The 24787-nt window shown below is 32.9% G+C and overlaps 1 protein-coding gene across 1 annotated transcript in view; it reads right to left on the reverse strand.

Moving 5' to 3' along the window:
* Positions 1-276: 276 nt before the first annotated feature.
* The window catches only part of MS3_00006904 (uncharacterized protein), a 102354-nt gene continuing 77843 nt past the window's right edge, over positions 277-24787 (reverse strand). Inside the window, exons 25-37 of the mRNA XM_051215140.1 lie at positions 23118-23199; positions 21620-21723; positions 20938-21181; positions 19909-20142; positions 18428-18774; positions 16838-17125; positions 14840-15006; positions 13593-14188; positions 11177-11629; positions 7427-7703; positions 4576-4887; positions 3224-4418; positions 277-463 (exon numbers count right to left, since the gene is read on the reverse strand). Of these exons, the coding sequence (XP_051068324.1) occupies positions 4025-4418; positions 4576-4887; positions 7427-7703; positions 11177-11629; positions 13593-14188; positions 14840-15006; positions 16838-17125; positions 18428-18774; positions 19909-20142; positions 20938-21181; positions 21620-21723; positions 23118-23199 (3498 nt within the window). The 3' untranslated portion in view covers positions 277-463; positions 3224-4024. The remainder of the gene's footprint in view (positions 464-3223; positions 4419-4575; positions 4888-7426; positions 7704-11176; positions 11630-13592; positions 14189-14839; positions 15007-16837; positions 17126-18427; positions 18775-19908; positions 20143-20937; positions 21182-21619; positions 21724-23117; positions 23200-24787) is intronic.

Consider the following 24787-nt stretch of genomic DNA (forward strand, 5'->3'; position numbering starts at 1 on the left):
CTTCTTGACAAGTAGCTGTAATACTACTACTACTACTACTACTACTACTACTACTACTACTACTACTACTAATAATAATAATAATAATAATAATAATAATAATAACAATATTCATAGTAGTATGGGAACCAGGCCATTATTTATCATGTTACTTACTATTGTTTTGATTATGGTAATTGTTAGATTTAAATGTAACAATAATAATAATAATGATAATAATAATAGTCGTATAGTCAGTTATTCATTTCCTAGCAACATAAAGTACCTTTCATATACCTTAACTTTTCCATTGAGGATGGTTTTCTCACGTACTGACCGTAATCATATAATAATAATAATAATAATAATAATAATAATAATAATAATAATAATAATAATAATGGTTTGTACCCGATGATTGATTTACACATACATTTACGCATATTATTCATTGAACATACCCATTTGTTTTTCTTTATATTTTCTGCATAAAGATTAATTATTACTCTGTTATTAATGTGGTATAAAATGTAAACAGATTTTAAGTAAACAAAATGTCAAATATCCATAAAATTGACATCAATATTAGTTCTAATAATTAGTCAACAACAAAGAAGAATTAATGACAGTGATGAAGGAATGATTGAAAATTCCGCTTTGAAAAAAATTTTCAAACCAAACAAAAAAAACACAACACAATTTATTCTGTCTAATAGTTGAATTCATGAGTCAATTAAAGCTAGACCATTATAGAAAACCTGAAAGCACTGGACGGCCTTTACGTCCTAGTACAGGACTCCTCAGCAGTGTTCATTCAAGATCCCGCCTAATGAGATTCGAACCCAGGACCTATCGTTCTTGCACAAGAACGTTTCACGGAAAAGTTAACGATAAAGTATTTCAAACTCATTAAGTTGACAAGAAATTTAGGATTAAAAAAAGGGTGATTATGATTCGAGCTGGAAACAGAAATGTTTTAGTCTGAATTTTTCAGAACCGAATTCAACAAAAGTAAAAGCCTGTGTTCATAAGAAATACGTAAAGTCATTTCGTTACGTGGATAGAGTTTCAAATAATCTATTATTTCACCTTCACCTTTTTCCCTAAATTGCACTTAGGTGATTATTGATATGTCCCTATAGTTTACACTATGGACTGAACATAGTCAGAAAACCGTTAAATACCAGGGTTCGTTGAACAGCAGTTTGAGGATTCTTTGGAGGTCTGTATTTATAACCCCATACAAGACTGATCTCCATACTCTTTGGTTTTGCAGCGAGCAGTCAACCTTCAAACCATTCGGTTGGTACCAAGTGGTTGGTTGAAGTTAGTTGTGTACATTTCTAGATGGTCTTAAAATTAAGCGCCGACTGTGAAACTCAAGGGTTCGGGTATAATTCCTGATGGAGTTGTTGATGAACATTCTTAATGAGCACCATACTAAAACGATGCAACTGTCCAGTGATTCATGGTTTCCAACAATTGTATAATCAAGTTTACTTCATGATACGAATAATGAAATCAATTATCGATTAATATCACTGTTATCATTCTAATTAATTTCATCCTATAATGATTTCGTTAGGCACTTAATATTATTTTTACAGCTTCATTGTAATTCACAGCGTCGTTATTTATCACAATAACAAATGACTGAGGTTGAATCCGGTTACGAACTGATCTTAGCTAGACCACCATTAAAAACCTGGAAGGATTGAACGGCCGTTTCGTCTTAATATGGGACTGTTTAACATTGGGCGCCTACGACATCGCATAGTTTAAGACATAAATTAATATATAGGGTCATAACAAAAGTTGTAAAAAAATGTTTCTCCTCTCTACTGACCCCCTTTATTAAAGATTGTACAGTAGATAACCAATAAACAACTATTAGACGGTGACAATTCCGCCTAGTACTGAACATTTTCTTACTTACCACTTGTTTTTCAACTATACTACTTATTAACATGCAGTAGCTGATCACTAACAACAATTTTGACTCGTAAAGTTTGATGGTTCTCTGGTGTAATGTTCCGTTAACACTAAATATTTCGATTTTTATCCAATGTCTCAAACTATTTTCACTTTTATGCACGTTAGTTATTTAAAATTTGTTCATTCTGAGCAGCTTGCTTATTTTAAAGGGGTGGCGCTTAATTTAGTACGTTAATTGTTGGTATCTATTTGATACAGCCATATTGTTCCCTATTTTATGGCGTGTTGTAATCCAATTCCTATTCATGTATTTCAAAGATTCACTTCCCTGTTGACTGTGGCTTTAATGTAGTTACCGATGTCTGGACACCTCACGACTTTATGTTTGTAAACTTTATTACTCATGTCTTTGTCTCTAATAGTATTGTATCCCAGATTAATAGCGTCTTTTGATTTCGAAAATTCAGATGTACCTCAGTCGTAAGCTTAAAATTCCCTAAAACATTCTTTGGATGGAACTATTTTCCTAAGATAACTTATGAATTAGTGATTTTCGTTCAAACTATATCAAAGCATAAAATCAGAGATAGAGACATGTTGATCAAGTGAATTGATTTCTTTCCTTACAAATAATAAACATGAGTTTTCGAGAAGTTTAAAGAAACTGTGGTTTTTAAGCAAAATTTATTCTTCATCTATTAAACCGAATGAACAGTTTGAAATGAAATCTAAGTATTGAATACGAGGGTCAACTGTTTTGGTTGAACTTCGGCATCAGGCATTTTTGGTTGTACAAAATCAGTTTTGTTATAAATCATTTTTTGAGAACTAATGTTGTAATACCTTTAGAGAATTAAGCTAGTTTATTGTACAAGACCTAGACCCAGAGTTTATTATCGACTACCTCCAGCCATCGAATATAAGAAAATAGTGCACGTTATGTCGCGAGTCACTTAGAATAGTATCGTCATCGTAACTTGATCGATGGAGTTTCATCAGCAGTAAACAACTATAGGAACGTAACATCGGTCGGTACTCGTGGTCATATCGACTGTAAATATTCCTTAGAGAACAACTAAATCCAGTGTGTACTAGATGACAATGATCGACTCAATCAACTAAGTATGTGGTAAAATGGTAACTGATATACTCCATTATCTGAAGCTAATGACTTGTGAGCTGGAAAATATAGACAATTTCATTTTAGCTTGAAAAATATTTAAAGGTATCATTTCCATTCTGAGACATAAACCCCCTCAGACTTGATCTCATATTCAGGCTACTGTGCCAAAATTATAAACAAACTTACAAACGCATAAATATATCTGCACCTCTGAAATCAATAAATTGAACAAATTATCATAAGTTAGTTTGAACAGTAGAAACAGAAAAAAAAACACCAAAATTAAGGGTGAAAAAATAGTCAGGATAAACTTTGTTTGCTACAGCGTAGAACAATGGTAAAAGAATTGAGTGACGCGTAAGGTATAGATAAAAAAAGAATGAAAGGGTTATGAAAGAATGATAACGAATAGCAAATATATCACGATTGTACAATAATAAGAAAAACAAAATCATGCATGAAAGCACATTTATATCATTACATGTTAAAATGATAGAAATATTGGATAATCTTTACAAATATAAAAACATACACACACAAGACGCAATACTACAAGATACAGAGGTCAAATGACCAACCGTTTTTATCATCATTTATCTAATTCGAAAATTCATATAATCCATTGATTGAATACAGATTTATAGACTAAAGTTCAAAGAATACTCAGTAGATAATGATGACTTTAGCGGTACACTATTTAACTGAATGCCTAGATATCGGATGAGATAGAGTCTGCGACAGTGAATATAAAGCAACAAATGAATAGGTCAACTATATGACTGAAGTTCTAATATTCTCTTTTGAATATATATTATCAAATCTGAAAAGGGAATTCACACATGTAATCCAATCTGAATGATTGTAAATAGAAAAATAGGTGTAATGATATTATTGTTAATTAGATTTGATAGGGAACAGTTTATATGACTTAATAATAACAATGAAAATAAGGATATAAATGATAATAAATACAACTATTATCCATTATTATATTCGTAACGACGATAATTGTGATGTAAATGAAGAATTTTGTAAAATTTGTTTAACATATGGTTTAAGATCAGTCCAAAATTGAAGGCACAAATATTGATAAGCTTCAATTAATGTAATAGATTTCAATCGTATAAGAAGAGAAGAAATTATAGAGGCTGTTGGATTTGTATTATCAACTGATTTATCTTGAGTAACAAAGGTATATTGTTTCAATTCTTTTGAACTACCCTCTTCCATATTTGTAATGTCCTCAGTTCTGGCACCGTCAGAAGATTCATTTGATGGTGTTAAACAACTTAATCTCTCTAAATTCAACAATCCAACTGAATGAGTACTAATCATCCATGCTTCAAGAATGCAACATAAGCATTCTATAAAAGTGCATAGTCTAGATAAAATAAATCAACGTAAAACATTGATAATTAAACCATGAGAATACATACTTTCGTTAAATACATTAAACTACTTTTAAATATGACAGTAGTATAAATTAATAAACAACATATTCATATGATCACACTATAATTAGTAACCGACTGACTTACTTTTTAAGTTGTACAATTTTTTCCTCAGTTAAATTTATTTTCTTCTTTTTCAATCTTACCATTATTGCATTTCTGAGTTCATTTAAAATTCCAGATAAACGTTTACAAAGAAAATCAGATGAACAAATATAATCATTATTAGGAATATCATGATGATTAGAACGTTGTGAACACCATGCTGGATGGTTGAAACAACATGATTCATTATTGAAGAAATTTATTTTTGATGTAGATATTAATTGAATAATAAAATTTAAGAATAATATCCATCCGTTAAGTTGAAATGATCGATCATCAATTCCATTCATATAGCTACATATTTTTAAAAAAAATTAGGGGAGATTAAAAATGTACAATGATCATTTGATAATAATCTGATGAAATGATTCACACATTATTGATTCTGAGAGTAATGTAACCAACTGGCCAAGTACATGATCATATATATTCCATTTTGAAAGTTCGTACTAATCAACCTATCTTACTATTGTAATAATAATTCTTTAACATTTTTAATTGTTATTCTATGTGTTTATTGTACATATGTTGAATAGCCACAAATTCCATATTCAATATTATTTAGTTCTCGTTTCAACTGGTTGCTAGCTATTACTATCAAGTTGATACAGCTAAATATTGGTATTTAGTTTAATGTCAATAGTTAGTAAATTATTGTTACATTAACTATTGTAGTAATTAGTACTTCCTCTTGGATTGTACTTAGGCATGCATAAATGCCATATACATCACATGAATTGAGAGTGATAAAATATACTGCAATAATAGTGACGAAAATAGCGTTTTATGGATGAATCTTTTGTTTTTGATTTAAGATTTTTGCGTAACTCAATCGTTTTGGTTCCAACCAATACCGCCCAGTTTCCAATCAGAGACGTTACCAATGAGTTAATAGTCAGAATATGAACGACCAATTATGTAAAAAATACACGTCAACACTAACCAACCAATGGATAGTAATCATTGTGACGTTGTTCAGCACTTACGTCTGAAAAATAAAACACTGGTTACTACTAAGCAACTGATTACGCCTAAATAAATGATAGGGAGTGAAGTAGTTGATTGCTTCGACCATAACACCTAGCTCAAAAGTCTCATAAATCCTAGATGGTTGGTTTTAGCAGGAAATAGATTGGATTAAAGCGTGTTACACATACGAGTATGTTGAAGCACACTGATGGGTCAATTCTTAGCCGCTCTAGAATCTTCTTGAGTAAAATTATAAATATACTAACATTTTCCTTACCATAAATTCACTCTCATTTAACTTAATTTACTTTGAAATATAATTACGTTTCTGTCTAAGCCGTGTTCTGATCTTGGGGACTAGCTGAGTTAGGCAGTTTCCGAAGAATACTAAATAATAAAGACAACTGGATCAGATAACCAAAGATTTAACAGTTGGTGTCTAAAAAAAACTTAGAATGAATTCAGAAAGTTAGGTTCGTTTTGGGCAACTGGCGTCACTTGTGCCAGAGGGGAGTTTACTGCTCAAAAGTCCGCTCTCATCTATTTTATAAGTATGAAGAATGGCGATTAAGAATAGAGTATATTCGTAGGTTACTAGTGTTCGATCATAAATATCTCCGAGCCACTGTTCATATATCTTGGAACTACTAAATGAGCAATCGAGAAGTTAGACACAGAATACTACGTGAAGATGGTTAATCGGTTGATGAGGTAGTAAATCATCATCTGGGATATATGTTAAGTATGCCTGACCGCTATGTACTTCGACAGCCAATGTTGACTAGTGTAAGAATTATCTGAAAGAAAGGAAGGTGTGGCCAAACCAAAATGTTGGACCAGTCTGCGAAGTCAGCCAGACTTAGACATATAGGTAGGTGTAGATAAATGGATTGGGATCCGCACGCATATCACAACTAATAGTTTGAGATACTGGATAACATGGCTCAGAATTATCCACAATGGCAAAATTGTGTTCATCCTTTAACTCCGCCTATTTCTAGAATCTTAAATTTTGCTTATAACATATTGTTTCTTTTCTTGTTACATCCAATATTTTCTGTTATTACTGATAGTCTTACTGCTTCTACTATTCCGGGAAATAACTTAATACTTTTATCTTGCTGTGCCATTGGGGATCGGTAACTTGGGGTGATGGATATGTGTCAGGTTCTACATTGCATATGACTGACTAATGATCATGGATTGGTGTAAACGGTATACAAAATTGAGAATTAAGATTTCCGTTGTTGATAACTATCAAAATAATCAAAAAGAATATGAACACAGTTTAGAAATAAATCTTTTTCAATGATCTATTTAACGCTAATATTAGCTGAGAGAGGGGATATGTAAGCAATACTAACATTTAGAAAATCACACGATTTGTATAGGTATGATCCTCAATGAAGCTGACTAACACAATCACAAAGTTATAATCATATTTTAGCTGACTGATTTCAAATAGGTTGAAGTGTACTTTCTAGGTTTTAACGCTAACCAATATGTAAAACTTTTTGACAAAAGAAAAGAAAACCCAGAAAAATAAGTAGTTCAATCGTTTCTGAAGTAAGATAAATATCCACTAATGTTACGAGTAACGATGACTAGTGATATTAGTCAACTGCTCAAAATATAAAATAGATGAATATCATGGATAGAACTCTTGACGTATCGATTGGAAGAAGAGTGCTTTTATTGCATATCTGGTAGAACGAATTGAATATCAAGTACTCTATAGTTTTCAATGATTTGCTACTTAACATTAGTTGTTGATAAATAAATTTCTTTTTAAACTGATCACATTCAATTCCAAAAAAGACACATGCATGTAATAAACAAACAATCGATAAACATGTAAACTTACTAAATTCCTATAGAATGTAGCCAATGCATACTATCAGCAATAATCATATTATGTTCTTCATGAATGATTGACAATGTACTATTATTCATCGACCGATATAAGTAATTTAATCGACATAATATGATAAATAGTAGTGGTAAATGTAAACTATTCTGCATACACATAGATATGAATAAATCAGAATGTAGGAAATCTAATTTATTTTGTAAGAAATAAATATGTGAATAAATTTCATATATACCAAAGAAACGATCTTTTGGCGAAATTTCATTAGGAGCTGTATGAATGATTATTACAAAAAAGAAAAGGTGAGAGATAAGACACACTAAAACAAACATCATCATTTAGTGAATAAAACCCAGTTAAATTAGAATAATGATGCAACGAGAAGAAGAATGAAGAAGTAGTGATCAACAATGAAAGCTATCTCTTGGAATGTTATTTCACTGAACTGGAAATATATAAGTCAATATGATAGTTTTATTAGATAAATCATAAGATTCCGACTAATTCATAGACTATTGTCGTATTCACTTACATTTCGAATTATTGTAATCTAAACGTATTTCTTGTATTTTATATTTTTTTGTACTCTACTGTCCTATTTTAGACATAATTCTAATTAGTATCAGAAGCGGTTTTTGTGGATATTATAGTAATTTCAACAGTTGAGATTATGAGTCCATTGAAGCTATACTACCATGGAAAACCTGGAAGTACTAGATGGCCGTTTCGTCCTATTGTGGAACTCCTCAGCACTGCGCATCCACGACCCCGCCTCGCGGGATTCGAACACACGACCTATCAGCCTCGCGCCAGGCGCATAACCGACTAGACCACTGAGCCGGTATCCAACGGTCTTCATGTCTAACTTCAATTAATCCACGAAATTGAGCGACACATCCACCATCCTAATTTTCTGATTCCTTGTGAGTCATGGTCCTGTTAGTTAAATATTTTTGAGCGAGTTGAATCGGATAAATTGGGGTATAGAGTTTCAGTGTAATCGTCTACTCATTCTGCATACCAACCAATCAGGTTGTAAGTCAGTGGTAGAATAGTTTCTTTTCTCTCTGAAATCATGGTAACAAGTCGAACTCATACGTTACAAGTGTCAAGGTTGGAATAGGTGACCTAACTCATAAAGACTATAAACTGGTTGAATGTCATAATTTTTTAAATCAAATATTCTTGATTCATACAAACGGCTTATTCATTGCCTAAAAAACCGGGTGAAAATTTTAAGGGCATTTTCTAGTGTCTTCTATGGTTGACAATATAGTATATAATTTTATCTATATTAGCAATGAAGACTGTAGCGTTGACAAGATGATAATTCATGTTTTCATTAATATTTAAGCTACTGTTAAGTAGTTGACCTAAGAGAACCAATAAACTAGTTGTAATGAGTTGACGGCATGTTTATCATAGACACAGTTAAATAGGTTTAGCAGATATTGGTGTCGGTCTAAGCGCTAGAGCTGAGGCAGCACTGATAGATTGGATCCCCATTAGAAGTCGGTTATATGCTGTTGGATTAGAAAGTTCCATCAAAGTAAGAAGAAATTAGTGTGAGAAACGATGTATTTCCATCATATTCGCCTACGATGGGCAGAGTTTTTCAAGAAGCAGTTCAACTGGTCTGCTGCTCCGGCAACATCGATCAGACTGTCCTACCCTCCATGGCCTGTGACGACTGATCAACCAGACGAGGCGGAATTCAAAGGAACTCTAACTCTTGAGCCGCCAAAAGTCCGTCATAGTTTGTAGATTGTTCAAAACCCGAGGAAGATTGACTCTCGAGGAGCAGACTGGTTTTCATTTTGGTCGAGGATGGACTGATCATATCTTCACCCTCCGCCAAATGTTAGAACACCGTCATACTTATCACAGGCCAACAATAGTGGAGTTCTTGACATCTGGGTCAACTTTTATTAGTTGGACAGGACTTTTCTCTGGGGTTATCTATTGAAGGTGGGTGTGCCTGAGAAGTTTATCAACATCTTGAAAGCTCTATATGGAGACACCCCAGACAGAGTGAGGGCATACAACCACCCCTTCCCATTGTTTCGCCCAAGCAGTTGGGTTAGGCAGGGTTGCCCAATCTCACCATTCCTCCCCGACTTTGCCATCGATGACATTCTGGAAACAGCTCTGATAGATATAGGTAATGGTGGTGTAGACCTGTTCCCTGGAGAAAGACTTCTCGACCTTGAGTGTGTGGATGATATTGTCTTACTATGCAATAATACCCAACTCATGAAATCCGCACTTAATCAGTTGTCAGTCAGCTTTCGTAGTTATGGCATGTGCTTTGTACCTTCGAAGTGTAAAGAACATTTCAAGACTGGCAGGAGGACCACGAACATGTGCTTACCCCTTGCAGTGAGCAGACAGAAGTAGTCGAGAAGTTCATGTATCTAGGTAGGTGCATAAGTGTTGGTGGTGGCGTGAGTGATGTGATCAATGCACGTATAGTAAAAGCTAGAGCGGCTTATACCAAGCTGGGGCATATTTGGAGCCTTCGTGATGTCAGTCTGGCTGTAAAAGGTCGGATCTACAACGCGTCGGTGAGAGCAGTTCTGCTCTATGCTTGTGAAACCTGGCCGCTCCGAGTTGAGGACGTTAGACGACTCTCTGTGTTTGATCGTCGTTGTCTCCGAAGGATTGCTGACATCCAGTGGCAACACCATGTTAGTAATGCAGGGGTTCGGCATCGTGTGTTCGGGCACAGAGACGATAATGATATCGGTGTCACGATCTTGAAACACCGACTTCGGTGGCTTGTACATGTTCTACGAATGTTGTCCCAGAGAATTCCACATCGTACATCATTTGACTGACGCCGGGACTGGTTGGAAAAAGTCGAGGGGTGATCTTTATTTGACATGGTGTCATGGTATGAAAGAAAGCTACAAAGGGCTGGCTTATGTTGTTCCTTCACAACTCCCTGCTTGGGATCTTAGATATGGTGGGACATAGTGACTTGAGACGTTAGAATAGAAACCAATGGCATTCCTCCTGTAACTTTCTTTTACTTTCTTTATAAAAAAATGAACGTAACTTCTTTAATGAAGAGGATTCTTTTTTATTGTAATTTTTCTTTAACTGAGCTGCCTCTCCCATTATTATTATTATTAGTAGTAGTAGTAGTAGTATTAGTATTGTTAGGATAGTCAGAAAAATATACCAATAATTATCGTGTTAAGTCTATGGTGGCCTTGGACCTTAAATGTACATTTCCCATTGGTCGATGTTTATTTCACTTGTTAAATATTGTGTAAATGTTGTTTTCTATTTTATGGTACGATGTGGTTTGTTTGTTTGGTATATAAATAGAGTATATCTGAAATACAATGATTCGCAACTCAGAGGCTGTGACTTGTGTTCTTGACTCAACTGGCTAGGACAGACAGCGAAGCAGGGCCAATCAGGGCGCTAGGTCGTCCTTGCGTGTTTACGTGTCCACTGTGATCGATCGATATAAACGCTGCTTATCATAACCTGCAGTCTCACACGTTACAACAATTATTATTATTATTATTATTATTATTATTATTATTATTATTTTATTCTCATACACTAATTCTTGTTCATTGTTGTTTTCATTTTTCTTATATACACTTTATATTCCCTATCTTTTCACAGCCTTATTGTTATTGTGTAATGCATATATGCTTGGTTCCCCGTCTCTACTAATATTTATATGTTCAAATAAATAAATTAATTAATTAATGAAAAGTAAATTACCATTATCAATAACAGACCAAATTGTTGCATTTAATAATTGTACAAATCGACTAGATGTTTCTTGATCTAATAATGAATTCATTGATAATAAACTATAAATTAATGGTTTTGATAAACATGCATTTATTGAATATGGCATAATAGTAGTAATAATATTTATATTACTATTCATTGATAGAATCATATTATTATTATTATTGATTTGTGTATTAATAGTTAAATTATTTAATAACCAATAAATAATTGCATGAATAAAATAATCTGGTATTTTATAGATAAGATTATGATCTTGTTTATTATTATGGTTTAAAGGATAATGATGATGAGGATGATGAAGTTTGGAATTGTCCAATTTAGATAAAAATTCTACACGTGAACATGAACGATTTATTAATAAAATAATTTCATTACATAATTCAACAATTTGTTTAAATTCTTGTGAAGTGGATTTTTCTAAAGAGAATTATTAAAGAAAATCAAAATAGAAAGAATTTAATCATAAACAGAAAAAAAACATATATGTGTGTTATAATCAGAGAATATTCTAGTAATTTAATAGTTGAATTCGTGAATCAATTGAAGCTAGACCACCGTGGAAAACCTGGAAACACTGGACAGCCGTTTTGTCCTAGGGTGGGACTCCTCAGCAGTGCGCATCCACTATTCCGCCTCGTGAGATACGAACCGAAGACCTATCAGTCTCTCGTGAGAGCGCTTAAGTTAAACATTAACACCGTTGGATGCCGGCTCAGTGGTTTAATGGTACAGAGTTTTATTCTCACGAGGCGGCATGGTATATACGCAGCGCTGAGGAGTCCCATACTAGGACGAAACGGCTGTCCAGTGTTTCCAGGTTTTCAATGGTGGTTTAGTTTAAATCGACTCATGAATTCAACTGTTAAAATACCACAATCTTCACAAGTCCTCATACTATTAGTAATAACAATAATAATAATAATCAATATTTGTGAAAATATCTTAATAAAATTTAGAAAACAATTTATTATTATGCATTTCTGGAATCTGTTTGAACAACTAAAAAAAGATATTGCTAATTATAGTATCGTTTTTAATGTTTCTAAGGCATTAGAAACTATGAATATTCTGTAGTTTTCTTTACATACATGGACTAACTTTGGAAATAAAATGTCTTGAGAATTTCTCTTTTGTGATTTTAGTTATAGTGTCAAATATCAAGTACTATGGTAGTCTAGAAATTGGCTAAGAAGTTAATATTTTAAGCTTTTGCATTATAAATCTACTTAAATACAAATATGTAATTATAAGTGAAAATTTTCAGCACAAACTTATTGATATATTGCAGAATCGATTTTGCTCATCCTTCTTGCATTCTGTTTATTTTACCAACGTCCATCTCACAAGTCATCACACATTCACTGTGTTCACCAAGAGAATATATGTGGTCGGAAAACTCGAGTTCTGTCACACTTTCAAACTGCGTCACACCGTCAATTTCGTCAACCGATTGACATATTGAAGAACTGATCACATCATATGAGAACTGAATAGTTACATTATTTCAGTATGAAAATTATCAGTTAAATAATAATAATCACATATGTAATCTATTGGCTAGTTTAGATATGGATTTAATTTTTCAAAGTTCTAATAACGAGTTGTAACTTATCAAGTTAATCAGGTCAGGAAGGAGTGAAGTCGCATAAGATAACTATTGCACTGTACAGTAAGCTAACTGAAATTGAGTGAACGAGTGATATTTTATTTTTTGCAAGTTCTAAAGGTGCTAAATTTAATCTCCTACAGATTCATAACTGTGTAATCATGTTAAACAAAGATGAACCAGTTATCCAGTGATTTTTAAAGTTGGACAGTGGAATACGGGATGCGCATCTCATTCCATTTCCAACAAATCAGCCGGATGCAACTGTCACACCTCAGTATTGATATTCACACTGAGACTCAAACCTTTCAATTCAACTACTAAGTCTACACCATAAAATGGTTACATCAAGGCAATCCGCGTACGATGCGCATGCACTAACTAAGGTTGGTCGAAATTTAGTCAAGTTTCTTAACGGAATAGTCCAAGTCCTTTCTAATAATAGTAAAAGTAACTAAATATTTTGGCGCATCGTACCACATGTTGATTCACTGCATGGAATCAACAACAATCCATGTTTTGTTAAAGTTTCTTGTTTGCTGTAATCTATCAGAAAAGTATCTTTGCAACCTCGAGGACACTAATAGGTTCCATCGAAGAAGCCTGGTAGTGAAACCTATGATAGTAAACACAAAGTGATGTAGATAACGTCTTGTACAGGAATATCAGTTATTTCTTACTTACAATAAACTTCAATGAATTATTAGGCTTTCTGATCAATTTTATTCCAGGATCTAAAATATTATTTATAAATAATGAATAAAATCAACTTACGCCATCCAATTTGACCTGATACAGATTCTAATTCAGATAACAAATTACATATACGTAACCAGGTTAAGATTTTAACAGTTTGTGAAGAATGTAGTTGGGATTTTGTTAATGAATCATTATCTGTAGAAGTTGGTGATGATAAAATTGTTGTTACCGATGAACTGGTACTAAGATTTAAATTATTAGTTAAATTAAGCATCATTGATGACATTCTATTCCAAACAACTGAGAATATTGATGAGTCAGTTCTTGATGTTGATGATAAAGGTAATGGTGATGACGACGATAGCATCTGAGTTTTGATAAATGAACTCAAAAAATTATCTAACATAAGTAAATCGTCTAATTCATTCGATGGTAAAGGATTATCACATAATATAGAATATCCTAAAAGACTGGTGATTTTACGTAAATAAGCTGAACGTTTCGAACGTAATGAAATATACACATTGGATGATTTATAATCATTTGATGATAAATTGTGAATATTTGGATAAAGTCCAGTTGTTGATGATTTGATTGTAATTGAAGAATTTTGTGTGAAAGTGAATAGATCCGAAGATTTGGAAATCATACCTCCAGCTGCCGCTAACAAACTATCGATTTATATCAATTTTTATGGAAAGAAAATGAGAAAAAAAGTTTAAATGGTGATTTTCTTTCTTGAAAAAAGAAATTTATTGCATTTGTTGCAACGGGAAACTGATAAATAGCTGAATTCAGATTACATAGATCTAGATTACTATTTTAGTAATATCTGCAACAACAAATTACGTATAATTTTAATTCAGACTACCAATTTGAAGCTCATTAAGTTGAGATGAATTACATATTTAGTTCAGGGATAATAAAGCTACGTTACAAACAAGTGAGATAGGTATGTATTCGAATGAATTTCATATGGTTAGAGAAGTCTATGAAACGAAGTAGGTGGTTATGATATTTATGTGTTTAAATTATATTACTTATAAGTAGCTAGTATTTTATTGTAAAATTTCACGTTCGCATTTTATTGGTTGATTGGTTTGTATAATTAAAAAAAAAACTTGTATTGACCATATTTAGTCATGTTTGTGCTAAGTGTTGACCGTTATTTCTAGTTTTATTACGAACAAATCAAACTTTTGGAATAAACTGGTTATTATTACTTATTGTAGGAACAACCATAAACAAATTAGTGTGCGACTATTCTAATCAAATGATGATGTAAAGCGAAAAAGAAAAGGCGAATAAATAAATAAACTTACCCAAATAAACGTCCTTCCATAGTTGTCGGTGGCATAAGTACATAGTAAGCTGGTATATGTTGTTCAGTTAAATACGATAGAATAAATACATAACACGACTCACTAACTATGGATAAATCTAATGAACTTTGAATATTTTCCATGATAATTTTCAGTTGAGTTTTTATCTATTACAAGAATTAACAGAAAATGATTTATATTGAATGAATCAAATGAAATGTTGAGGTTCACTAAACAAAAACTAGAAGGTATATATATATATTTCTCATAAGTACGTTTAGGGATTTTACATAATATTTGTAAATTATGAATAAATGTTTCATGTGGATACGTAAGTTTATTCAACCATTTTAATCGTGTTTATAACGTGATTCCTATTGAACATTACCCATTCACAGCTAAAAGTTGTAATTTACGGTAGTATAAGTTATCTCTGGACATAAACGATTTTGTTGGTTAAATACAGACACAGGATCGGATTGATGGTTTTTCCTTGCTGTGTCGAAATTATCAGTAGGACAATTTTAGATAAATAAAACTCACAACGAGCCAAATAGGTGTGATTGTTGTCCAGTAACTACTACTCATAATATCACTAGTTAATAGTATATTTTATAATAATAATAATAATAATAATAATAATAATAATAATAATAATAATAATAATGTCTTTATTCAATATTATATTTTTGGTACAATATCGAATTCTCAGCAAAAAGTATTTCAATAAGTTTGCTTTTCTTATTTCTTGATCGATCCTGACAATAAATACTGAGTGATCACCATTTAGGTGTTAACAATCCAGGAATAAACAACTGAATAATATCCATTATTTGTAATGCATATTCTCAGCCGCCAAGATGTCTCTAATTGTACTGGTTTGTAACTTGTACAGCGAAAGGTCACAAACTTTTCATAAACGCGTCTGAATGAGTTATGCGATTAATAGACATAATGGTGTGTTAAAACAAACAAAAACAGATAACTTGTTGAAATATCTAGATGGCAAGAACAGATAGCCCAGATATTCAAGAAGACTGCCGGTATGTTTTAAGGTGTTCAAATGAAAGAGTTTTTAAACTCAAATTAGCCATTACTAGATACAAATGTATTGTCTGTCTTTACTAGATTGTCGGTTTACTTTTCCTATTGTTCTATTCGCTTCTACATTCTATCAACTACTATTCTTCATATTTCCCTAAAACACAAGATAACTTCAGGTTAGACGTTAATCTATCAAACGCTGAACGTTACAATTATAAGATTCAAAAATAAATTGAATAATTACATAATAAAGTACCCGTTTATCCGTTTAAGAAAACATTAATCCATTTTTGAATATTCATGAACAGCTTTAGATAATAGGTTATGAACAATACCTTTACAGTGATAAAAGTACACAGGTACAACACGGTGAGATTTGAGAATTTTAACCACTGTTTTCACACAGTAAATAAAGTCCAGTGAGTTTGCCTAAGCTAATCTACATGCACTAGACTGACTTCATAAATTAAAGCTGTTTGTTGTATCACAGCTAACGATATCATGGGTTATTTAAGATTCAGTAGAAGGGTTCACTAGTAATTTCGAGAGGTAATTCCCAGAGCTTTATTAAGAATCGGTAACCAGTGAGGGTTCAACAATGTCGGGTGTAAGGAAGTTACCCATTGAAGACAATGTAAGATGGTTGTATAATATCGGAAATTGATTGACGTTACGCATATAAACCAATGGAATGACATTTTAGTGGTTAAAAGACTAAGCACTCGCTGAGAGACCTGAAGGCACTGGGTTCAACCTCCGATGGGGTTGTGGATGTGTTCTGCTAAGGAGTCCCAATTTAGGATGAAACAGCTATTAAGTACTTCTTGGTTATCAATGGTTATCTAACTAAGGTCAGTTAGTGGTTTAAGCTATAAAATAAGTTTTTATGAAAACATCTAATGAAAAAAGAATAATTTATTTAAATAAATTTATCAACTTGAATATAACACCTACATCTTTGTTAATATCATTTGTCTGTAAGTTAGAAGAAATTAATACAATTAAAAATGTTAATGAATTAACATATGCTTCGTCCATTTTAATCATAGAATTTTCCAAATGTAATGTATTCGATTGGCTAATGAGCCAGGGACGTTGTGCTGGTACATTAATTGATTGATTACTACTTGAGCTATTCTGATCGAACCACCACTGAACATTAGAAAGTAGGTAGACCAGAAAATTTGATGCCAATTCTTTAATTGATTGACGATTGACAAAATTATCACAGTTCAAAAGTAGCTGAGTATAAGTACAAAAGAAGGGGAGGGAGTAGGAGAATAAAGAGAAATTAATGATACGATTTAAAACATATACAGGGAGCTATTTATTAGCCTTTACAAACAGAAGGCATGCGCTTGTATATATGTGATGATTATATGACGATCAATATGCATTGATGTAATATACAGCCGAGTGAAAATTACCGATGAAAACTAAATTGACGACACGAAACTTCCAGGACAAATAGACACAAAACGGAGGAAGTATTTTTTTTCACTTCATATTATAGAATAACAAGGAAAAAAATCACATGACACTCTTGTCAAAAAGTTTAATTAAGAACCTAGTATGGATAACCAAAAGTTTATTGACACAAATACGCAATGGAATGAAATCACTTACAACATTATATATGACACATAATGAGTACAGTCTACATTCTCTTAGTAGCCAACCATAGATTAAATTACTCAGCTATATTACTTCACTAAACATAACACTTAACATAGAAACAGATACAATTAAAGATCATTAGCACAGATGTATCTATTTTCTAAAAAGTACTAAGACCTTAATGTGTGTAGTGCTTAGCAAAGAAACATTCGATGGCACATTGATTAAACATAATTTTCATTAAGAAATGATATCAGCTGATGATCTACTAGAAACCAAGGCAGGATTGAATCGTTATTCTATTCTAATCTAGAGCTATGACGCGCTCACAATGGAACACGAGATCCAATCTAGAACCTTTAGAATCTCACTGCGAGTACTATATCATTAAACTAACGAATCGAAATAAAACGATCGGCACTTTCAACTGTAATTGTAATTCAACTTATTTAGATTCAGTGGCATAAACGTATCCTACTGACCATGAAATATATTTATTTCGAACCAGTGGAATCATCGGTGTCTACACTGTTAAAGAGTTTAAAACCAGGAGTAAACAGCCACTGACAGTTTTTAATGGTTTTACAGCTAATGTTAGTTCGTTATAAGTTACCTTTAAAATATGTGAGGAAACATATAAGACCACTTCATCAAAAAAAATTACCAAATACTGGGAATGAAATGTATGAATACGAAAATTTAATATTTAGATGAAGAAAAATAGTGCATATATACAAATTGTTGGGATCAATTTCGATTTATACCACTTAGAATATTCAACCACCGACTGTCTCATTGCAAAGCTCATTTTGTTATGATGTGTAATTAATGTCCTGCAATTATTATTACCCTATCAATGAGAGATAATCCGAAATTTTGAAATCAAATACTGATCAGATCAAAAAGAAACTATATACGCAAAGTTACCATGATCATTGAATCTAAACAGTCTAAATTTGGCTTCCATATATATGAATTCAATGACAAACACCATTTAGATAGCATTAATTCCTTCTCATCATTATTTTGAATAAAATCACCACTGTCATCATCCTGTTCTTTCTGATTGATGGACAAATAAATTAGAAGAGGTAATGAAATTTTACGTATATCTTGTTTACATAAATTGGTAGTAGTAGACGATGTGGAAGTAACTGGTACCATCTTTAAATTATCGCCGAAATTATTTAATATGCATGTTGTTGAAGTGAACCATATTACAAATAAATTGATTAATTGATTTGACCAAATTGGATTATCATCAGTTGGGCAAACTATATTTAGTTATCAGAAAAAAAAGAAGCAAAACGAAAGGGAAATATCAAGATAAAATACAATTTAAAGTGAACGTATGAATAGGATGGAATGAAACCAGTGTGGATAAACCCATACACGAATTCTATAAGCAAAGATGGATGGTGGTTAACAGTGAAATCTAGGACGCGCGCTTCATCCTATTTGGATTTATCAGCATCCCAGAGTTAGTGTTCACTCCGGGACACATGCCAATAAGAGACTGATCAACTGCAGTCTTAAACATCAACGAGAAGATTCGAACAAACAATACAAAATGAATTTAAATACATAAATGAATTATTTAACAGTTTAATATTAACCAAGCGCTTAAACCAAAGCAAGTGCTCTTTTAAAGAACTTAATTCATCCGAACCCGTTAAATGAGGACAGAATTTACGATACAATGGATCATTCTGCTAATGGTCTCAAAATGGAGTATCATTAGATAACTTCTCAAGGTGGCAGGTAGTCGAAATAGAATATACTCTATATTGATGTGGATAATTTACCAAGTGCTAGCTTCTATAATAGGCTTTGAGTCACATGTTTTGTGTGAGGGCTAAGTACACTTACGACCCGGATGCTCAAACCGAAGTAGATGGGACGGAATAGGAAAATTAGACATATTATTTAGAAACCAATTGGCTTAAACACTAGGTCACTTCGTTCCTTTAGCATATTAAAGCCTAGATACACAATCTACAATTTTACCTGATGAACACTCTGTAAATGTTAATCCAATTTTAGCTTCAAGTATCAAACTTTCCCCTCTCACTTTTATGAAAGTATCCTTGTCTTGTGAAGACGATGGGTACGAATTCTGTGGAAAAGGCTATAAAAGGACGATGGTAGCAAATTATTACAAGAAAACTTCCCAGAGTTTCAGGTGTGACAGGGCGTTAGTGAATGTTTTCTTATTAAATTGATAACAAAGCACATGTCCATACACTAGACCTTCAATCATACATTTGTTTATAAGGGATAGTGAAAATGTTTGGCTGCAAAAATCTAACTGTAACAGCATTTGAGATTGCATCCAGATAGTTGAATGTCTAGTGCTTTAGAAAATGAAGGATAAGGAGAGTAAACTATGATTCCCCACGTCTACTTACCTTTAATAGCAGAATTAAGACATTCAGAGAATCCTTTCAAACAACATTTTGCATACACAATAAAAGATGATGATGGTGATGATAATTGATATGACGTTTGTATTGTTGTAGATGACGATGAAGTTGTACTTGATTCAGTGGGATTATTCACTTTGCCATTGTAATACAATGTTATACATTTTTGTAGAATACAACCAAAAACTTGTATTAACATGTCTATAATGATTGATTGACCTATTGTTTACGAGAGAAAAAGATATAAATTTCAAGATAACAATAAATATTTGGGGTTATTTGGTAAAAATATACTCGCTGTGATTCAAAGTTTTACTCTACGTTTTACCATTTGAGAGAAGATTATTGGTATTTGATCGTAAGAATCGCCAAAGTGTTTCTCACAAATGGTGGTACCATTAAGTGAGTAATGGTACTGTTGGAGATGTCTTGTATTAAGTAAAGGTGAACGACTTCGATGTACGATTTTGGTTGGTTAGTGTAGAACTAGATTGGAAAAAAGTTAAAGGCGTCAGAACCACTATGAAACATCAGTTTGTGAAGTGATCGGCTTTTGGAAGGTGTAAAATGCCATACTGTTCCATCAACTAGGCTGTATACAAAAGAAGTAATTTTTCTTCAGTGTAATTCATTATTCACTTGTAAATTGTACGAAACTATCAGAAAATTAACTTCTTCAGTTTTATTAATTGGCCAAAGAATGTTAGTAAAGAAATGAAGAAATTCATCGTAAAAACATGGTCGTCGACATATTTCATGATTATTAGGAGAAAATCGGTATTTTATTGGTAATTTGAATAAGTATTATTCAATACTGTGGTTGAAAAATATAGGTTATTACTGAGTTATCAGTATCCAATTCATCTGACTATGATAAATTAAGTAATTCACACGAGTTTGCCTACTGGTATACCTTAATGTATATATCAATTGACGGATTTTAAGCTGATAACTTATTTCCAATTGACAGTCATTCTGAAGAATCATTTTATGAAAAATGAACAATCAACTTACCATTTTGTATAGATAAATGATTATGTAATATGCAACATCCGATTTTTTCACACAATTGACAAGCTAGTATCATTAGAAAATGAATAATCATTTGTATAGTTTGAGACGAGTTATTTTGTAACATTGAACAACATTCATCGATTAAAACGTTTTGTGTATCACGTAATGGTGATAAAGATGTCACTGGTGAAGAATTAACAGTCGAGGTCAATCGCCTGTGTACATGATTGAGTAATTGAGTCAACTGTAAATAGAAGCAAAACACGAGCAAAGTGAGCGCAAACGTGTGTAACAGATACAAACAAAATGACGAAAAATAAATAGAGATAATGAATCTTATCCAGTTTCTTGTAAGCTTAAACATGTTATAAATAATTGAGCACAGACAGACCGATGACACCATTACGAGACATTTCGCATCCGATGTGTGACACTCAAAGCTAGGTGTGTGAATCTGTACTTGATAAGAGAGTCTTATTCACAGTCATGGGAATCGCAGCGGTTCCTGTTTCCCAGTGTAAGCCATAGGATTACGGATACAACAAAGGTAACACTTAAATAACAGAGACTCTACCACAGACATAACGCAAACGAACTAATGTAGATGGTACGACATTCAAGTTAGGAATAAACTAACTAAACTATAGAAATATGTATCAAAATAAGTTTGTGTAAAACTTACTTGTTCAATGGACAGACTTGTAGAGCCAGAATTAGTGCTTATATCAGCGATCAGTAAATCTTGAAACAATACCCATATGTCGAGATATTTAGGGTTACTAAGGTCTGCCAAAAGAGAACATGGAAATTAGTTTACAATTAACTAATAAGATAACTTTATTGCAACAAACAATGAGCTAAATAACAGACCGTAATACTGATAATGTTAACGCTATATTTGGTAGCCGACAAACAACTTAGTGTATGATACTATTGATCGAGATTTTAGTATGTAAACAACAACAGACCATCCAAAACAGTTATAAATAGTACATATTCTATAAAATTCCAAATGGTCTTTAGGTACATTAATATCAAACATTGACAAGAAGTGTCAAACTTTAGATTTAGATGAAATGACTAGTTGGCTATGCATACATAAGGTATGATATACCATGCTTAAGTAGTTACTTACCACTCGGAGCGGAAAGATAGGTTTGTGTGGATACAATAAAAATCAATTGTATTTTTCCTGTATTCTGAAAATCGATCAAACCCAGTTAGATATGTCAGTAACATGTGTTGAGTGACATTTTTAACAATTGAAGTGAAAGATTTTTACGTCTGATCCCAACGCTAATAAACATTACGGAGAGCGATAACTAATCGTGTTTTAATTATTTGGTTCATTTATATAGGAGATACCATAGCGAGAGAAGGATACAGATAACTGTTCCTTCATCAGACCCTTAAATTCTTGCAGGAGGGTACAACTCATTGTAACAGAATGATTCTACTTCCAAAAATGTTTGGACTGGACTAAGATCGTTGATTTTGGGTTCACCTGTGATCAGATCTAAGGATCGTAAGTTCAGTCAAGTATATAGTCGAGAATCTTAAGCTAAGATGAAAATATATTTTGCCCTCAGATCCTAGAAAATTCTTCACCTACCTCGATGTGAGATGCTGGCCGAGTAGGAATAGGTTAGAGGAAAGATAGAAGTGGTCGGAAAAAGACGTGGTATTAGTCCATGAAGTCATCGACTGTTAGAGTAAACCAAGCTGGTAATTATAGAATACCTGGTTGGGGTTTGTATGATAATCGCGATCAGAGCTTGGAGATGCTGAGTAACATGGTTCATAATTAGTCCAAATGGAGCAGATGGATTCACTCCTTTTCCACCTCTGTATTGAGTTGTAAAATTACTTAGTATTTTCTATTCCTTCAATGCATTCCTTCTTTTATAGCCATATTGTACAATGTTTGGTCTTTCTTACTACTACTGATATTATTATTTCTACTCAATTGCCATTGAGTTTGTTAATTTTATCTTGCTGTGAAAAGGTGGTATGATAACTTGGACTGACGTATATTTCTGCTGAGATTTATATTGATAAAAGTTGACTGAATACATGGTTACCCTATATCAAATCAAGGTGGAAATAAGTCCAAAATCGGTGGATCTATGAAAGTTTCAGGACTGCGTACTAGTGTCAAAAGTTATTTCAGATTCACTTACTTTGTAACAGTAATCTGAATGCTAGGTCAAACATATCCGGAAAGTGGTTTGTTAACAATGCTTTCAAATGTACAATACAAAGCTGGAGGATAAATGGGATAGATAATAAGAGAATAGTTAGATGGCATTTAAAGATTAATTTAATATCAAAAATTTGTCATGAATTTAAGTCAACCGGGAAACTATTGGAAACAAGGGAGGACTAGGAGCTATTTTATTCCCAAGACTCTGACAGAGATGCTACTTAGGACCTCCAGAATTCGAAGTGAAGGTTTTATATTTAGGCATTGTTTTGAAGTGCAGTAAGTCCTTATTCTAACGTGAATTTTTAGTGAACACAAGATTGTTGAAAATGTAGACTATCCAATTGTCTGAGAGATCTAAGGTTAAAATGCTTATTGTGAGACCTAAAGGTTGTGAAGTGCATACCATATTTGTGGGGTGGTGGTTAGATACTGCTAAGGAACCAGAAACTACAACTAAACAAATGAATAGAACTTCTTGATTGTCAATTATTCATCAGCTGACGTCAGCCTGTGACGAAAACTCTTCCAAATAACTATAGATAAAAGAAAAACAAATGATCATACATATTTATATATTGTTGTATTCTAAGCCTCATAAAATTTCACTTGATCAAACTGCCAATCAAACACCAACTTAAATGACCTTGGCACTATGCCAAACCAATGACGTGTTAACCAGCATGAGCAGCCTAGAGTCAACTCTGAGTCCATATTGGTTCTTCTTGCCTAGCCCCTTCCGTTTGAGTCCAGAACACAATCTCAGATTCTACTTTGTGAATAATGTATTTCAGACATACACAGTTTAAATACAAGCAAATCAGATAGCATCATACCATAAAGTAGAAAATAACAGTTATACAAGATCAGGCCAAAAGTGACTGTCAGTGTGAGAGACTGTAATTAATAAATTGCGAATAGTTTATGAATAGCAAATCATATAATAGTAGCCAATAGATCAAATGAAAACTCATAATAAGATAAATATAAATATATATAATCTAGTTACTTAATAGTTATATTATATATAACAGTCCATAAATAGTTCCCAGAAGTTACCCATAATTTAAGATTCCTCAGGCACAACGCGTATTTAATTTATTCAGAGAAACTAACGAATAGCTGTTTAATTCTACTACTCAGCTAAGTGTAGTAGCTTCCAAGATAATATAAATTCTTGCTAGTGTGGTGGCTAATACACCCAGTTCTCGGATGCCAAGTTCCAGGTTTTAGAAATAGATCTAGATCATTGGGTTTGGGAAACCAGGAAGTATCAAAGTTTCAGGCAAGAAGTGCCCGCAGCAAATACAACCTTAGGGCTTCTCGTGGCGTTCCCAGGGTCATGGAGGCCCAACCTCATGAATTAACTTGAGCGGTTGACTGAGGACGGAATGATCCACCACTAGGTTGTAACCTGGATTACTCGAAGACTATACTTTGAAGCTGTGGAGTCGTGAAACAGGCTGCCGTTTGTGCATGCTTATTTGTATGAAATGTATGAGTTTCGACTAGTGTACTTTGTATGTATAGGTAATGTGCAAGAGGTATGTACCGGGTTAGCCGAACTTGAATGAGTTAAGAACAGACAGTTTGTGGAGGGATGATCATCAAGCCGTGTAAGAGGGCAAAAGAGGATTCTATCTTCTT

Source organism: Schistosoma haematobium, chromosome 2 (genome assembly GCF_000699445.3).
Source record: "Schistosoma haematobium chromosome 2, whole genome shotgun sequence".
Lineage (NCBI taxonomy): Eukaryota > Metazoa > Platyhelminthes > Trematoda > Strigeidida > Schistosomatidae > Schistosoma > Schistosoma haematobium.